Source organism: Eublepharis macularius, chromosome 11 (assembly GCF_028583425.1).
Source record: "Eublepharis macularius isolate TG4126 chromosome 11, MPM_Emac_v1.0, whole genome shotgun sequence".
NCBI lineage: Eukaryota > Metazoa > Chordata > Lepidosauria > Squamata > Eublepharidae > Eublepharis > Eublepharis macularius.
In genome coordinates this window covers 68811762-68830001 of record NC_072800.1, presented here as the reverse complement: position 1 = coordinate 68830001, position 18240 = coordinate 68811762, and the positions used below count along the sequence as shown (strand labels likewise).

The following is an 18240-nucleotide window of genomic DNA, read 5'->3' as shown; positions in this document are numbered from 1 at the left end:
GGTTGAGAAGAGGGTGAAAGCAGCACTGCTTGACCTGTTCCCCAGTGCCAGTAATCCAGCTCCCCCAGGTGTGCAGCCAGAGCCTCCAGAAGACATGCCCTTGTAGCAGCCTCCAAGGTCACCATAACCAACCCAAGTTCCCAGTAGGAGGCTGCAGATGGCTGCAACCACTAAGGGTAAGCCCAAGCCCTTTAGAATGCCCTCCTTGCCCTAGGAGCCCTGGCTGGATCTAGCTGAGCCTTTTCCAGAATCAAAGAGCTCAGTCTGGTTCTACCAGATGCTAGAAAAAGTTGATAGCCTGGGAACTTGCCTCCAGCCAAGCCAGATGTTCTTGCTGGTACCTGGTAAGATGAGTGGAGATCGGTTTACAGTTCATAGAAGTCAGTACAGAGGAAGAAAGGAGGTAATGTAATTAAAATTAAGACTTCCCTCCTGCCTCCCTTATTTACTGTACCACATACTGGGGCTGGGCCACTGCTGCTAGTACAGCCAGCCCAATCAAAAAGAGAATCAATCTCTCTGTCCACCCCTGGAACTTCAGATGATCTCTGACACCTCTGTGTGTCTCAGTGCACCATGGGAAATCTTGTACCATGGTGCATGGTATTAATTCTGGGACTACATTTCCCAGGGTGCAATGAAATGGAGAATCTTGAACTCATTAGAAAGCCTGTTTTAAGTTCTGATTTCACAGGTTCTTAGTCTAGATCTGATTTTGTTTACTACAGACAGACAAATACTAGTTGATCCAGGTAGACTTTCGGCAAAGCGAATGACTAAATCTGAAATCCAACCTGCAGCCATAGCTTGATTCTATACATTTTCATGTAGGGGGAAGTCCTATTGATTTCAGTAGTCCTAAGTATGCGGAAGATTGTAGCTTCAGCACAGAGTAGGACCACTGAAATCAACGGGACTGCTGAGTAAAGTGTATTTGGTCTTTTGATGGGAGGGGGGGAACATTCTAAAAGCAGACTTTCATTTAACCAGAATTCTTAACAGTCCTTGAAATTCAGTGTTGCCTCAGGTACCGTTTGGAAAATCTTAGGGCCCAACAGCATGCAAATGCATGTTTCTGTAGCCAGACAGGCCTTTTGGGTTTTAAAAAGCCTCTTCGGGCAGGCATGATTAACAGTGGAGAAGCAGCAGGGAGGGAGGGAGCAGTTAATCCTCTCTCCAGCTGCTGTTTCCCTGCATCTTTTCTTCCTGGAGGTTTAAAATGTGTGCAAACAGTGCATTTTAAAGCCTGCAAGAGGGAAGACTGCTGGGGTGAGGGCAGCTTGATTTGTGTTGCTGGTGTGTGTGGGTGGGTGGGGTTAAACTCCAACACCCTCCTGCCGCTTCTCCATGATCAAATGTCACCCCCTCCCCAGTTGCTCTTAAATAAAACGGCTGTTGGGCTAAACAATGTACATTTGCTTGTATTGTGCAGTTGGCTATTACAAATATCTTAAGCAGCTATTAGCACACTTGGCACTGTCTCAGCTACTCAAGGACAGAACTGCAGGAAGAGCAAGACCCCGAAGTGGTTGCAGAAGGCAGCAAAAGGTATAGGATGCTGCTACGCGCATCTTTCAGACTTGGCTCTTCTTTTCTTTCTGTGTGTTTACGTCAGAGCCGACTGAAACCATTTCAAGATTCTGCGCTTTTGCTTCTAAGCAGCCTAACTCGATGCAAGCTTACTGGGAAGCAAGACAAGCTGGATGTAATGGCAGCACATCTGCCAGTTTAAAGCTGGGTCTGCAGTTGCCAACTTCCAGCTGGGGCCTGAAGTTCTCCTGAAACTACAACTGATCTCTAGACCACAGAGATCAATTTTCCTGGAGAAAATAGCAGCCTCAGAAGACAGACTATATGGCAACATACCCCTGCTGAGTTCCCTCCCCTGCCCAAACCCTGCCCTCCCCAAGCACCCCCCCCCAAAGCTGACAACCCCAGACACACCCTTCTGAATCAGTGGGCTTCGAAGGATGCTAGTCAGAGTGTCTCTACACAAGACTTCTTACATGAGGACACACAAGTGACTTACTTTCTGTGTGGTCTCTCTACATGAGAAGCCCTTGCTGCTTAAAACTTTGAAATAACCGAGCCTCAGCAAGGCAAAGGCACCAGAAGGGGAGACTGTCTGGCACGCCAGAGGTGGCAGAGGGCTATGAGAGAATCTGTCCCCTCTGGAATGATCTCCGCCAGCTCTGTCATTTAAAACTATGCTTCCCTGCTAATATTGCGTCTCCCAACTCGTGAAGAACATGTGTCAGAAGTCTTGTGTAGAGAAACTCTTATATTCAAGTGTACTCTGTCTCTCTAGTGGTGCGTGTGTATCCACAATGGGAGAACAAGTGTAAGATGGCTGTTGTGGGTTTTCCGGGCTGTATTGCCGTGGTCTTGGCATTGTAGTTCCTGACGTTTCGCCAGCAGCTGTGGCTGGCATCTTCAGAGGTGTAGCACCAAAAGACAGAGATCTCTCAGTGTCACAGTGTGGAAAAGAGCCTTCGACAATACATCAAGTGTAAGATCTTTCACTTGATCTTACTAGTGTAAGATGTCTTGTGTAGAGAGACTCTCAGTTTAGGATTATTCTGTGAATCCACTCCTGTCCATAGTAAACTCTTGTTATCTGCCCCTCACATCACCTTTTCCTCAGCTGCGCTTGTATACCTGAAATGAGGCCACCTGGGAGAGAAGCACCTGGGGAAAGAGTCTGCCAGAATAAGGGCGGGCAGGCTGAGGGCCCCTCCCTTTTCCTCTTTGGTCAGACTCCCGCCCTCTGCTGGAAGAGTTCTGGGTTGAAACACAGAGATCTGCTACTGTCCTTTGTTCCCATGTGGTTTACTCCCAAGTAAGGGAGTGCAGGATTGCATCCTTTGTGTTCAGTTCATACAGAGAAAGTGGGCTGCCTCCGTCCTGTCCTGAGCAGTGCAAGGGCTGCAAGATGAACAGCATCGCAGAATTACCAATTGCCTTGACTCGACACTTTCTTCAGCAGCAAAAATGTACTTCCTCTGCAGTTTGCAAACCCTAACAGCTGACCTATTACTGGCTTGCAGAGGAAGCGTTGGCAGCAACTTCATCTGCAAATGTAGGAAGGGAGGGTGAGGGGAAACCACACAAGAAGTATGCAAAGGCAAAAAAGCAGTGGCTTTTGTTTGATGTATAGGCAAAGTCTTTCTTAGTTTCAAAAAGTGCTGTGAGCCAATAAAGGCTCTTCAAGAACATTTTTGATTGCTAACCTAAGGCTGAAATCCTAAGTGCCAAGATATTCTGTGGCACTTTCCCCAAACAAATGTGCATGGGATAAGGAGCAAAGCAGTTAGTTTCCTTCACAGTGGAGCAAAGATTCAGGCCTTAATCTCATACCCGAACTCAAGATTCCCCACCCTGCACCCCAGCTAATGGAGTTGCCAACTGTAACTGAGTTGGGAACTTCCTGAAGATTTGGGGGTGGAACCTAAGGAGGGCAGGGTATGGGGAGTGGAGTGGAGGGACTTTAGCAGGGTATAAAGCCACCCTTCAATGCAGTCATTTTCTCCAGGGGAATTGATTTCTGTTGTTTGGAGATCAGTTGTAGTTCTGGTAGATAGCCAGACCCAACCTGGAGGTTGGCAACTCTACCTGGGAATCTCTACCTGGTACACCATTGCACTCTTTAATTTTTCTGTAGCTGAAAAAAAAGTTTGATAAATGAAAAAAACCCAGTCTGTTTTTTCTATAGAGAGAGGTTTTTTTAAAAAAACAACAACAAAAAGTATGAATCATACATCCAGCTCCTAATCCTGTTTGCCTGAAAAGAAGTACCATTGATTTCACTGGAACTTACTTCAGAGTAAGTTGCATGTAAGAGAGCCAGTGTGGTGTAGCGGTTAGAGTGTTTGTCTAGGATCTGGAAGCACCAGGTTTGAATCCCCACTCTGCCAGGGAAGCTTGCTCGGATGACTCTGGGCCAGTTACCTACCGCAAAGGGTTGCTGGGGGGATAAAATGAAGGAGAGAATTATATAAGCACCTTAGGGCCCCATTGGGGAGAAAGGTAGGGTTTAAATAAACAAATGCACAACCACAAGATCTTTCCATAACAAAGGAATTTACTTGTCAATGAGAAACAAAAGTAACAGAAAACAGATGACCTGGCATGGAATGTGTTTAGGTGTGAGAAAAACGTCTCTGATGAATTCTGTAAAGTCTACTCAAGATGAAAAACGTGTTTTGGCATGAGCCCTGAACTGAAAAACTGGCATTGCGGTTGATAGGGAGAGCAGGAAATCTGGCACTGGCCCTGAAGCTGAATAGCTCTTCAGATGAAAACACCGGAACTCGTTCAAAACACAGAAAAATTTATCAACCTACTCCCTAGAAAGGTCTGCGGGACACAAGTTAAAGGTGAGGTGAGGTAAAGCAAAGATATAGTAACAATAAACAGTTTTCTGTGCTGGAGAGATCCAACATACAGTAATACCAACCCAATTAATGAAAGGGCATCCTCATTATTTCAGTGAGAGAATGTTTATTAGGTGATCAGCTTGCTGGTTTGGTATGCCGGCCAGTAACAAACTACAAGCTAATTACTTGCTGTTTCCAGGCAGGTCACAGTGCTGCTCAAAACCAGATGTGGTCGCTCCAAACAACGAATAAAAGTTGCCTCTCCTGGACGCACTGCTTGTTTCAATTCCAGGTTTGGACCAGAAAGAAATCACTGGGTGCAACCTAATAATATTTCCCCATTCTGAATTTCATTTGATAATATTCTATCATGCCTATCCGATATCACACTTCCATCATCATTAATGAACAGTAGTAGGGATAGATGCAAAATTATCTGTAAGATAACTCGGATTGCACAAGCTTGGGTGGCTTTTACAGGGGCTTACTAGTAAGATAGCCAGGCTTTTGACTGTCTTGGAACATTCAGGTATGGTTGCTTTTCTGAACATTAAAATCTATGGGTCAATGATATAAAGTGCAATCCCATTGGATGCTTGGAATGAGACACAAGTGGGATTACTTTTGTCACCCTTCAAGCAGTCCTTGTCAGTGGAAAGAAGCCTGCAGTTTGATCAGAGTTTCTATTATGGAGCAATCGGGCCATTTAGCTATTCCTCCTGGTTTACTATCCGTTTCCACACGGCTTACCTTATTCTGCAAAATAGCGAAATGTCGCGAGAAGACGCTGTTATCGCGCGAGAAGACACAATAGCAGCGTCTTCTCGCAAGATTTCGCGCGACATTTCGCTATTTTGCAGAATAAGGTAAGCCGTGTGGAAATGGCCACTATCAGGGGTTTGATGGTACTGAGGTACTGGGACTTCTCTCACTGTTGGAAATGGAGAACCCACTGCCTAGCTTCCTTCTGCGAGTCAACTATTGTGATGGCCCTGAAGGCAAGAAACAATGCAGCGGGGAGGGTACTCCTTGCCTACTGTTCCTACATTCCTCAGGTTTATATCCAACCCTTATCTGAGGAGCAAAGAGTGGTGCACGTGGATGAGGATGGGCCCTTTTGTTTCCCAGCAATGAGAGAATGTGACTGGTCCAAGGTCCTCCATTCAGTGAGCTTCATGACCCAAGCAGTGATTTGAACTCTGGTCTCCCCACCCAAGACCACTCCTTTAACCACTTCAAGAGGATAGCCACACAGCTGACCGAGTTACAACTTTTATATAATAGTATCAGATGTGAAATCTGTTTTGACAGCATCCTTTCATGTGGAGTTGTCAACCTTTTTGTTTGAAAGTTGCATGACAGACAGCAGACTAAGGGCTATGTCTTTTCCCTGTGCCATATTCTCATCCTGGGCACTTTTGAGCATGCTACAGTCCTGCGTGTCGTGCCCTCTTTAGATGTTCAGGAATTCACAGTGCAATCCTAAACAGTTATTCCCGTTTAAGTCCCTTGATTTCAATAGACTTAGACTGGACTCTGCTTAGGATTGCACTGTCAGAGTGGGAAGGGAAACATAGGAACAGGTGCCTTCCTACAGGCAACTACTGTTTCTGGAAATGTAGGCCTTTTCCTGGTGACCTGCATGGTACTGAGGGTGAGACAGACCTCTTTGGATGCCCGTGGTTTAAGAGAGACAGGAATGGGGAGGAGCGACAGACAAGTCCTGTGATTGGGTGCTCATTTGGAGTTTAAGAAAGTGGGCTGTCCCACGGTGCTTAGCCATACTGTAAGTCCCTGACTATGTACCCCTGGTGGCAGCATCTGGAGATGTACCTCCTGGAGGAGACAACACAGTTACTGAGGCAATACTGACCCTTGTCAGGTCAGGAGCCCTTGACTCTCATTCTCTGAAGAAGTGTTCATCATCAATGTTTGGCTGCTACCAACACAAATTGGAGTGAATTCTTAGCAGTTCACCAACTAAGCCGGCTGTGTGTCTCTATGGCCTTCTCAAGTGCACGGTGAGAGCTAACTTGGGTTGGGAGCTTGTAATACATGGCATACCTTTCCTGTTTCCCTAAGAGGGGGCAGACTAGAGTTGCCACCTCTGGTTTTGGAAATTCCTGGAGATTTGGGGCGATGCCTGGGAAAGGGTGTAGAGTTTAGGAAGGGGAGGGAACTCACTGGGGATGTGATGCCGTAGACTTCACCCTATAAAGCTACTGTTTGCTCCTCCCCTGCCAGTCCCACAAATGTTCACTTTGCACTGGCAGCATTATAGTGTAAATCAGGGGTCCTGAACCTTGTTGAGCCTGTGAGAACATGTGGTAGGCTCATATTACCACAAAATGTCTGCCCTGGGGGCCAAGGTAGGGCTGTCAACTCTTTGTTGTGAAATTCCTAGAGATTTAGGGGTGAAGCCTGGGGGTGACTTCAGCAGGTTGTAATACCATAGAGTCCACCCTCCAAAGCAGCCATTTTCTCTAGAGGAATTAATGTCTGGAAATCAGTTGGAATTCCAGGAGATCTCCAGGACCCACCTGGCAGCTGGCAACCCTAAAGGCCAGTCACAGGGTTTTGGAAGGTTTTATTCCAAGCACTCTTCTATGATGGAGGCAATGGTTTCTGAATGAGTACTCCCTCCGGGCAAAAAGATGATGCCTTTTGTGCTCTTCTGCTTCAATAACAGTATACTCCTCCTAAACGAAGTATACTCCCCTTTTTAAGTCCACTTTAGTCAATGGACTTTAGTCATAGCCTCCAGGTGTGGCCTGGAGATTTGCTGGCATTCCAACTGATCTCCAGGTGACAGAGATCAGTTTCCCTGGAGAAAATGGCTGCTTTGGAGGGTGGACTCTGTGGCATTATACCCCTCAGAGGTCCCCTCTCCACAACCCCTGCCCTCTCCAGGCTCCGTCCCAAATCCCCAGGGAATTTCCCAGCTGGTTGTAGGCAACTGTAGATTAGGAGGATGTAAGTATGTTTACCATTGCTCTGTTGGTGGGGGAAAGCTGGGACTAACCCTTTGTTTTGAGAAGCAGATGCTTCGGGAAGAAGGAAATTAGTCCTAGGAAGCACTTTGTTGGGCACCATGTTCAGGATCATGGTGTAAATTCACTACACCGATGTAACAGGACTGCTCCTTGACAAAAGCACGTGTATTAGGCATTATTTTAATCTGTCATTTTATTGGTAATTTTATGTTATTTTATTGGTCCCCTCGCCTTATATGCTATATGTAAGTTGAATAGCATTTGTTTTTGCAGTTTGATAATATAAGTCATTTTGAGAATTATTTAAAATAGAAACATAGGGCAGAAAATGTTCTACTGAAAGACGGTAATATGCTCATTTATTAAACGTTAAATATTTGAGATGAGAATCAAATGATTCAAATCCCTATCAGTTGAGAGAAATAGCAAGGGACCAGATATAATTTCTATTCTTCTGGTTCCCAAGGAGAAATACCCACCCCACCCCCCAAAGTTTCAGGCAGATAGCCATGTTGGCCTGCACTAGGACAGAAGGGTCCGAATCCAGTGGCACCTTAGAAACCAACAAGATTTTCAGGGTATGTGTTTTCCAGAGTCAGAGTTCCCTCCTTCAGATGTCTGAAGATATCTTGGTATATCTGAAGATATTATTGAAGATATATTGGCATTTCTAAAGAAGGGAAAGTTTAGACCCTGAAAATCCTGCAAGTCTCTAAGATGCCACTGGACTCAGATTCTGCTACCCAGTAAAAGGCATCAAGCAAGGGGAAAAGACTTCGCTTCCTCCTAGAGCGCTTGCTCCGCTTGTTTACGCATGCGCATGAAAGCAAAAGCTGGCTGGCGCTTGCCAGCATCTCCCGCTGGGTGCGATGTCTCTGGTCGAGGAACGGAGGGAGGCGGGGCGGTCTGTCAGCAATGGGCGGAGCCAAAAGGCTGGGAGGGAGGGGGAGGCGGGCCCGCTAGGGGGCGGGGCCTACGGGGAGGGGGAGGGGGAGGAGCGGAGCCATTTCAGTCAGCGGCGGCGGCGCAGGCGGCTCGGCCAGGATGCGCTTGGCATCGCCTTGCGGCGGCACTCGCAGCTGCGGCAGCGTCTCTGACGAGCCCGCCGCTTCCCCTCTCTCGCCGCAGCCGCTGTAGAGCCCGCCGCGCCACTCGCCTGCCTCCTCTCGGGTCGTCTGTGGCGGGCCCGGGTGCTGTGCCTCGCCGCCGCCGCCTCCTCCTCCTTTTCCTCCCCGTGTCCCCGTCGCTGGCTGGCGGCCGCTCCTCCCCGCTCCCATGGCGGCGGCAGCAGCAGCGGCGGCGGGCAACATTGTGTCCGTTATGGCGAGTAAGACCAAGACCAAGAAGAAACACTTCGTGGCCCAGAAAGTCAAGCTCTTCCGGGCCAGCGATCCGCTCCTCAGCGTTCTCATGTGGGGGGTGAACCACTCGGTAAGAGCCGCTTCGTCGGGGGGAGAAGGGGAAGGGGGCCCTCCGGCCTCTCCTCAGTCGCGTCTCTCCGCCTGTCGGGGGGGGGGGCTCTTTGTTACGCTCCCCCCGCCCGCCTTCTCGCTTGGCTCACTTGAAAGCAGCGCCGCTCTCCCTCCTCTCTCGCAGTTCTCGCCCAGCTCCGAAATTGGTGGCCCTCTGGAAGTGCTAAATTTGATCCATCTTTTATGTCTCTTTCCCCCCCCCCGGATTGGCAGGCATTGGGGAGTCGAGGCTAACAGTGCTAAGGCGGTTGCAGAGGGGTAGCTTGGTGAGTGTTTTGCAGCAAAATTAAACGGGCGCCCAGTGCCCTTTAAAGAGCAATGGAATTTATTCCGGCATAGTTTCAGGGGGGGTAGTTGCGTTGGTCTGGAGTAGAAAAGCAAGGTTCAGGTTCAGTAGCATCTTGGAGACCAACTAGATTTCCTGGGTATGAGCTTTCTGATGAAGGGAGGTTTGACTCTTAAAAGCTCATACCCTAGTTGGTCTTTAAAGGTGTTGCTGCACCCAAACCTTGCTCTTCTACCATAACATTCCCCTCCTTTCTCTTTTTTTGGTAGTTTGTCAGCTATATGGAGCAATGCTTTATCTGCTTAATGGATGCACTCTTTTTGCATCTGATGAAGTGAGCTCTGACCTAGGAAAGCTTATGTAGGAATAAAAGTTGTTGCCTTTTAAGATGCCACTGGACTCCTATTTTAGAGTGTCCACATAAGAAGGATGTGTATGTATGTTTTGGGGGCGGGGGGAAGCTGGCTTGTGTATATGGAAAGGTTTATTTGAGAGGCAATGGATAAACCTTTCTATGGACACCTGTGTGCCCTTGGGCATCTGAGTACACGAGCATGTTGCCCTTGCAGGGGTGGGGATAGAAATAGTGGGTGTCAAGAGCTGCTTTTTGTTTTCCCTCCCTCTTTGAGAAGTTGAATGCATTTCCTTTGTTCATTCTTGCATCGTTGTGCTGTCCAAGCAGTAGACATCCTAGTAGAAGCTGGTCACTCATGAACCATCACTATTGGGTTTGGTAGTTAAATAAAACTTCAATGCACAAAGGTACTATATGTTTGAATACTGTATGCTGTGAGCATACAACAGAGGGTCTCCCTGCATGGGCTGTGAGTGTCTGCCTGGCTAGCTCCTGTTGGAAACACAGTGATAGAACTTGATTTGGTGCAGTGAGCCCCCCCCCCCACGCAGTGGGCATGCTTTTTCTTCCCCTAAAGAACACTCAGAGCCACTGTAACAAATGCCTCTGGCACAGTTACTGGTGGGGCAGCATTGGATCAATGTTTGGAGATGGGTGTGTTTATTCACTGAACTAATAGCTTTGCTGCTGTCAGGATGGATGCATTTTGCTGAGCAGTGGTAAAAATGTCAGGCTGCAATGGAGCTTGGATATATCATGCACATCTGTAGCAAGCCATCTTCCTCCCAGCCCCCCAAGTACAATGTGTATCACATATCTAGAAGGCAGAACGATTAATGGTGTCTGTGCTAAAATGCTGCCGTGCTAAGGAAGTTAGAGAGGTTGCTGCCTTGGAGTGCTGCAGTGTCCTGCCTCTGAACTGGCAGTAGCAGTTCATTTACCTGTGTACTGTTAATCTGATTGGACTGTGGAGAAGGGAAATATGAAGCTTAGCTATTGTTAGGAGGATCAGAGGAGTTGACATATCAGCATGAATGTTGACTGCAATTGTACCTTCTGACTGCAGCCAAATATGTGTCTTCGTTTGTGTGTGTGTTTGTGTGTGTAAATGTAATTCTCTAGAAGAGCTGTTTCTGTGCACACACACCTATCAGATTTTCTGCCCTTTGTAATGTAGTTCTGCTTTTGTTGTATAGTTCTGTTTTAGTTGCTGGCATCTTGGATTATATTGTCTTATCTAAAACCTTCTGGGGTGGGGGGGAAGAAGGAGATGAGAGTTTCTAAAGAAAGATTCATAATGTTCACTTGGTTAGATAAGTGATACTTTAGCTATACAAGTATGTTCATACCCGCAAGATTTTAGGTGATGTGGTGTTAAAGAATTGCACAGAAATGGGAATGAACAGTCTCTGTCACAGTCTTTGAACTTCCGGAGTTTTGTGCTTTGCTTGCTGCTGTGCTTTGTTGTTGTTGTTTTTTGTGCAAAACTATGCACGTTAAATAAGAGAGCGAGAAAGGGTTGGATGACTGACGTAGACTGAAATGTTGTGTTTTCTTCAATTATTACAGTCCTTTCCCTTAAACTTAACAGCAGATTTGCACTACTATTTGTGCCTAAATTTTCACCTGTATTTGTGATGAGTCTGTCATTTGGTGACAGACATCTGTACTTCATCCAGAAGCAGTGTGGTGTTACCCATGTATCAGGTTTTTATTCACTGAGAATGTAGGCTGTTGCAAAGTTGGTCCTGTTCTATCTTCTCAAAAGTCTTGTTCTTAAGAAGCAGATGTTTTTGCTATGATGCCAAAAAGAAAGGTATAGGATGACAGCATGAGACTTAAACCTGTTGCTATTGTATAAGCAGGGCTCTTGTGACTCTGTTTCCTCAAATGTTACGTGAATAATGCTCACTGGTTTATATGCTACCAAAAAGCACTAGCTGTTCATGGTGGGAGGGAGATAATGAGAAAACTGCTTTAGGTTAGTAGTCTGCAATCGAACAGGAGGATTTTTAGGGGATGAGCTTTCGAGAGCGCCTTTCTTCAGGTAAGGTGCCAATGAGAAAACTGCTTTTTTTAGTCTGGAAATCTAAATACAATGTCTGAAATTCTAAGCATTGTAGATGTAAAGTACCATTAAGTTGCAGCAGAATTATGGTGACCCTATAAAGTTTTCAAGGCAAGAGGCAAACAGAAGTGGTTTGCCACTACCTGCCTCTCCATAGCAACTTCCTTGGTGATCTCCCATCCAATGTGGGCAAGCCCTGCTTAGCTTCCCAGATCTGATAAGATTAGGCTTGCCTGGGCTAGGCAGGTCAGGGTAAAAAAAAAAAAGCACATATTGGTGTATCTACCCCCATGAGGAATGCCAAGCTGACAGCCAAGGTTAGTTTCTTTGTGCTACTGCACGTGTGTTACAAAAAACAAACCTGCCAAGTAGGTTGAGAGACAGGGAGGTGGGTGGCTAACTCCCCCTCCCCTGCCCATTTACTGTAACCTCTGACTTGTTTCCATCTTCAAGAGATAAAGGTGAATTCAAGAGATGTGAGATAAGGCAAATTTGTTGTTTCTCTGCAGTACAGTAGCAAATATCAGTTGTTGATATTTATTAGTAATTTTGACACTAATCATCATAACTGACTAATCTAGCTAGATGAAAATTCTTTGGGTTCTAACAGTTTCTAAACTATAAAATTTCCCATTACCATATCATCACTTGGTATGCCTCCTCCACCGAGTTAAATGGAGAATATAACCACAATACAGAGAGAGCACAGAACTGGCCTGATTTGAAAACAATTAGAACTTGAATACATCCAGTAACTCTTGCAGAGTTTCTTACAATGTAGCCATGAATATTGACCTCTAAAGGTAAGCTAATTGAATTAGGAAACACTAATGCAGAAATATTTTGTTATAGAAAAATGAGTATGAATGGCATGCTTTAAAGCTTTATTTTTCTCCTTCCTGTTGTGAGTGAACGCTAATGGTAGGCATCTGTGTTAAAGTCAACTATATCATTATTTTATTAAAAGACACATTAAAAGCCTTAATATTAAATTTGCTAAAAACAGTAAATCCACGTGTAAAATTAAAGGATCGATTTATCTGAAACTAGTAGAAAACAAAATGTAATGAAGTCTATTTGTAAATCTTATATATTCCTGTAAGTTGAAGTGGTATTACCTAAGCAATTGTAGTTTCAGGCGGGTAGCCATGTTGGACTATAGAAGAGCAAGATTTGGGTCCAGTAGCACCTTAAAGACCAACTTCCAGGGTATGAGCTTTTGAGAATCAGAGCTCTCTTCATCTGATGAAAGGAGCTGTGACTCTAGAAAGCTCATACCCCAAAAATCTAGTTGGTCTTTAAGGTGCTACTGGACCCAAATCTTGCTAAGCAATTATATCACCCTCTGACAGAGGAATATATCGGAATAACCAGTGAGCTTATAAGATGAGATGCTTTAGTCCCACCCAGCTGCAAACTTCTGTGTATTCAGTGTTGTGTTTTGTAAATGTCTGGATTGCTTGTCAGCCCCGTACCATAAAGAAAAAAATATAAAATTTCAGAGCTCAAAAGTGAGGCAGTCTCATTTTCAATTTCTGCATGGTTTCTGTGCAGGGTATCCTTGGACCCTTCTAGAACTTTGGCATATCCCTTCTACAGGTGAAACAACCTGTCTGTGGCTCGTCTAATGGATGGGGCTAGAGTCCCTTCTTAAGAAGTGATTGCCACACAGATATGGGCCACTTACAGCCCTTTACTGCTTCAGAATGCACATCTGAAGAATTGTTTGTACATGTAAAGTTTCCATGATTTGTTTTTCAGGTAAGTAGTTGTTCCATCTGTGAATTCTGAGGTCATAGCGGGCTGCAAGTAGGAAGTCCTTTTTACTCTCGTCTTGACAGAATAGTTCTGTGTTTGAGGTTTCTTTTGTTCAGATTTTCTCTATAGGAACTAAACTCTATAATGACTGCTTAGGAACTGGGTTAGTGGAGACTTCAGGTAGGCCAGCTAGTACTGAGTGTGGGAGTTTTTCAGTTGCATATAACTTTTCCTTTTTAAAAAAAAAATAGAAAAGGAAGCAGTTATGTTTGAGTTGGGGTGTAATTTGAAGGCTACCATCCTCATTTGCAGAGCTCTCTTGGTCTTAAGGACAGAAGTGCCTGTAGACTTGAGGCAAGTACTTATGAAAGATTTGGGACTTTTCTGTCCATAATTAAGAGAATAAGTGGAGCAGAGAATTACTACTGCTCCTACCTTTTCTCCAAAATACATTCCATCCTTTTTCTCAACCATCTTTAACTTTAGTTAATAATATTTAATGTTGGTGCCAATGGGAGTTCCCTGTTGGCCAGGGCACAGAAAGAAGGTTTGAAGTTTAAGAGGGGGTTAGTCTTAAGAATGGTAGGGGGAGGGTGCAGTCATCCTGCAGGAGGAGAGGAGGGAAATAGGAACAAGACTCCCTTCTTTGATCAGCTGCTGGAACAGCAGTTGTAAACTGTGTTTATAGTGCTGGAAATTAATAATATGGTTTTAAAGGTGGCTTACAACTCTGGATTTTTTTTTCAAAATTCAAGATGGCCGGATACAAATAATGGTTGTACATTTTAGAACTGTTCCAAAACGTCCTGCTGACCTGCAAGCACTGTTCCTCTTTGCATCCTCAGTGGCTGTCTGGGGACTCCACCAGATGGTGCCCTGCTCTCCAGAGCCAGCGTAACTCCTGGAGGGTTCCTTGTTTCTCTCTGGGTATCTAAGATGCCACTAACTGGTTGATTAGAGTATTTTCTGCTAAGAGGGCTAGCACTCTGTCTGTACTGACATTATAGGCTCTGTCTAGTGCCAATATCTCCTGCTTTCTCTCTGACTCACCTTTGCAGGGGTAGCTTACTGCATGTGCTAGCTTCTGGGGATCTAGTGATCTACTGGCTAACAGGCTCCCTTCCTCTGGTGCTCTTTTAGTAACTTGTTTGAGTGAGACTTACTGTGGTTATGGTGAACAACCTTCCAGCGTTCAAAACAGTAAGAAATGTATTAATGAAAATGTCCACACACATTCTCTACATATGAAAGACTCAAGCAGGGTTATAAGATAAAGGTGCATACATGCAACCTTCTGTCCTTTGGCTAAATGTATCCTCATTGTTGTCATCCTCAAGTAGGCTCTTTATTGTTAAAGTTGCAGTGTTCTGTCAGTCATCCATCACCTTGAGTCTTTGTCTGGGCAGCCTGCCCCTTGCTACCTTGACATGGTAATGGTGGCCATCAGAGGCCAGGTATGAGAGCAACTCCCCACCCTACTCTTGTACTCAGATGGAATCACCCAAAATGGACCTCATTCCCCTTGAGTCCAGGGAATTTATACCCTCTGAGTGCCCATCCCCCAGAGGACAGTTCTCTTCCTGTCCTTTCCAGGGCTTGTGAGAGCTGTCAATATTTCCTGTCCCTGTACCAAAAGAGAAACGTCCTGAAATGAATGTGGATGTTTTGTAGCTCCAAACCTCAATAATGTGATGTAGTCCAAAGTGGAGAACATTTCTTCACAAGAACTATAAGTTTTACTATTCCCTTGCTCTTCTCAGGTAAAAAGTTCTCTCTAATACTAAGCCCTAGAAAGCATAGTGCTTCTGGCTGTAACTGGCCATAATTCTCTTGTTTCACTTATTGCCCTTATGTATTACCTTATTGACTTGTGTAATTAGGAGATATTGAACATAGCCTTGTCTTCAGAAGGTAGAATTTATAATTTTCTGTGTGGAGTTAACTTATTGTACCTATTTATTTCATACTCTCTTTGTTTGGTGTGAGAGCTGTTAGGTGCCCAAATTAGCAATATCTGTGAGAGGGACAGGCTACATTTCCACTTTCCCACTTCTTCCAGTAACTCTGCTTACACTTCTTTTGAATCTTCAATTTCATTTTCTTCCACATAACCTTTTACAATACTGGGTATAAATTGCTGGCTGACTCTGTATGGGCTAACTATTGCACCATCATAATATCCCAGAGCAGCTGGAGTATTTAAGTATTTTGAAGATGCACATTCCTAAAGCTCTAATGTCATAAACTGTTAAAGATATCACCGTTTGTCCCAAACTGAAGGAAAATCAGTATCTCTCCTTCAGCATGGCATCGGTTAAGCTTGAAGGGTATATCTGATTTGTCTTCTTTTCTGCATCAGATGTATAGAACCTCAGGATTGTTTAAATTTAAAATATGTTGCAGTAAGTGCCAAGATCATGAAGATTTGACTGTCCGAAACAGAACTGAAGTTATTTGTTCCACTAGGAATTTAGTAGTACTGTACTTCAGGAATAATTCTGCCATAGAAGCTTGCACAATTATACACTCTCAGCGTAACCTCCCTCACAGGGTTGTTCTAAAATGAAAGAGAATGATGTAAGCCACCTTGGGTCCCCATTGGGGAGAAAGATGTATAAAAGAAGTAAATACATAAAATAATGCATAGTGAAAACATAGTGACATGTGAGAGGGAAACGGAGGTCTGCTATCAAGAAATTTGGACTTTGTGGTGAATTTTGTTTATGGTAGAGTGGGTAATAAAACCATAGCAATCCAAAGTGGATGTAGCTACATCTTAGTTATTCCACTGCTGCAAATGGAAAGGTGAAGACTTAGAAGGGATTGGGAAATCTTTCAGTAACATGTCTTTTCTTTTGATGGACTGAAATAACATCTCATTACTTGGATGCAGCCAGATGCTGCTTCACATGTTATATATTTCATGATGGGAGAGAACCAGTGGTCTAATACTTGGGATACTTTCATGAGATAGTAGCCCGGTTTGGTTTTCTTGAGGGTCCTGAACTCCATATGGTGGAGAAATGTGTGCGTTTCATATGAAAAGTATGCAGTAATTTAACCCATGTACTTCAGAAGGCTTTACTACAAACTGTTCTTCTATGCTGTGGACCTTTTGGTTGTTAATTGGCTGTGAGTATGTTGTGTATTAGTTTGCACCTAGAATGGATGTGGCAATGTTGGGTACTTCTAAACTATGAACATGAATGGTTGACACATAAATGTGTGTCACTTGTATGAGCCAGATGTACAGCTAATAGTCATAAGGCTCATGCTGTCAGTTTATGAAGACTGAGACTGAAGGGCATACTAGATGATTCAGTAAATGTGTGTGTATACGTTGTGTGACTTATCAGTTGTACCTTGTATAATAGCAGGAAAATCCTTGGTTTAACTCTTGGGGTGGTGATGATGGCATGCAACACATTAAGGAAGCTTAAATGCTGTGAACTTTTCTTAAGAGGGGTGGCAATTTTTGCTTATTTCTTTCCCCCGCTGCAGACCCACACGATGTTCCTGAAGGTCCAATGATTACCCAAATCAAACTTTCAGGGAGCTAAATGGACTGCAGTGGGAGGGAAGAATCAGCAAAATTTGCCACGTTCTTTTAAGAAAACAGAACGGTACTTTCTTAAATATGTGCTTGGATCCATGCTGATTGTCATATTTAGAATCTATTATCCTCACTAATATAGAATTCTATCAGTGATAGTTCTGTGAGCGCCTCGTGAGAGCCATCTGAGCAAGCCGCTCTGTTGACTGTCATTTGGCATATTTCTGCTTGCTTCGTGGGGTATCTAACCATTTCAGTAGCAACCTCAGCATTGCATGTGAAACTTATTTTAAACTTGTGGAGCAGGGCAATGAAAGGGTGATGAGTAATCTGTAGTGAATTAATCATGTGACTGTCTGAACTGTGTAATGTGGCAAAATTTGTCTCCCCCCCCGGGGGGGCAATGAAGAAGCCAATGTCCTACTCTGTGAAGTAGCATCTGTCAGAAGAAATGTTAGATGCTCTGAAAGTTTATTTTTAAAGACTGTACACCATTCACGGGGGCGGGGGGAATGAGAGAGGCTAAAGGTGCATGGAAATATGGTCTATTAATCGTTTAAAACAACCTGTGTGTGAGTGTGTATAGGCTTTTCAAGGCAAAAGACATTCAAAGGTGGTTTGCCGTTGCCTGCCTCTGCATAGTGACCCTGGAAATCCTTGGCCGTCTCCTATCCAAGTACTAATCAGGGCTGACCTTGCTTAGATTCTGAGATCTGATGAGAATGGGCTAGCCTGGACCGTCCACGTCAGGGTGTCTTACCTCCATAGTGTTACTCATATGGAAAACACATAGCCTTTTCGAAGATCCAGAGTGCTGGTTTAGGTCTTGAAGGCACCCTCCCCCATGAATACAAATTTACTAATCTTCAGTAGGAAATGCTTTCTTCTACAATAAACAAGTTAATTTGGTACCTAAAATTCTTGAAGTGTTTAAATTTAGCAAAGTGGCAGAGAGATGAAAGCACAGATGGCAGTATGCTTTCTTCTGTATTTTTTTTAAAGGGGAGAAAACATTGGCTCCAGTTTTTATTGATCAAAGTATTGTGCAGTTTATTTTCCTGCCCTGTTCCTTGCCTATCCCTTATTTCTATAACACCACAATGTTTTTAATAATTACATGCTTACCAGGGGTATTAGGGAGGCAAGCATATATAACATCTTAGTTTCAGTCCAAATTCCATTTTTTAGTAATTGCTTTAACAGATCAAGTAGGAAAGATCCCTATGTAATTGTTGGTAGAGCTGTGTGTGCCTGTCTCATAACCCTATTCTGTCATTGTATCTGCCCCATTTTCTGAGAGGTAAGTCCTTGGAAAAGCTCAGTTGTGTTTGACTCACTAATTAGTTCACATCTGTCAGTATTTGCTATTGCTAACATTT

The 18240-nt window shown here is 44.4% G+C and overlaps 1 protein-coding gene across 1 annotated transcript in view; it reads left to right on the top strand.

Annotated features, from left to right (window-relative positions):
• The first annotated feature begins 8394 nt into the window (after positions 1-8394).
• The window catches only part of PIP4K2A (phosphatidylinositol-5-phosphate 4-kinase type 2 alpha), an 80136-nt gene continuing 70290 nt past the window's right edge, over positions 8395-18240 (top strand). Inside the window, exon 1 of the mRNA XM_054992075.1 lies at positions 8395-8800. Within this exon, the coding sequence (XP_054848050.1) occupies positions 8645-8800 (156 nt within the window). The 5' untranslated portion in view covers positions 8395-8644. The remainder of the gene's footprint in view (positions 8801-18240) is intronic.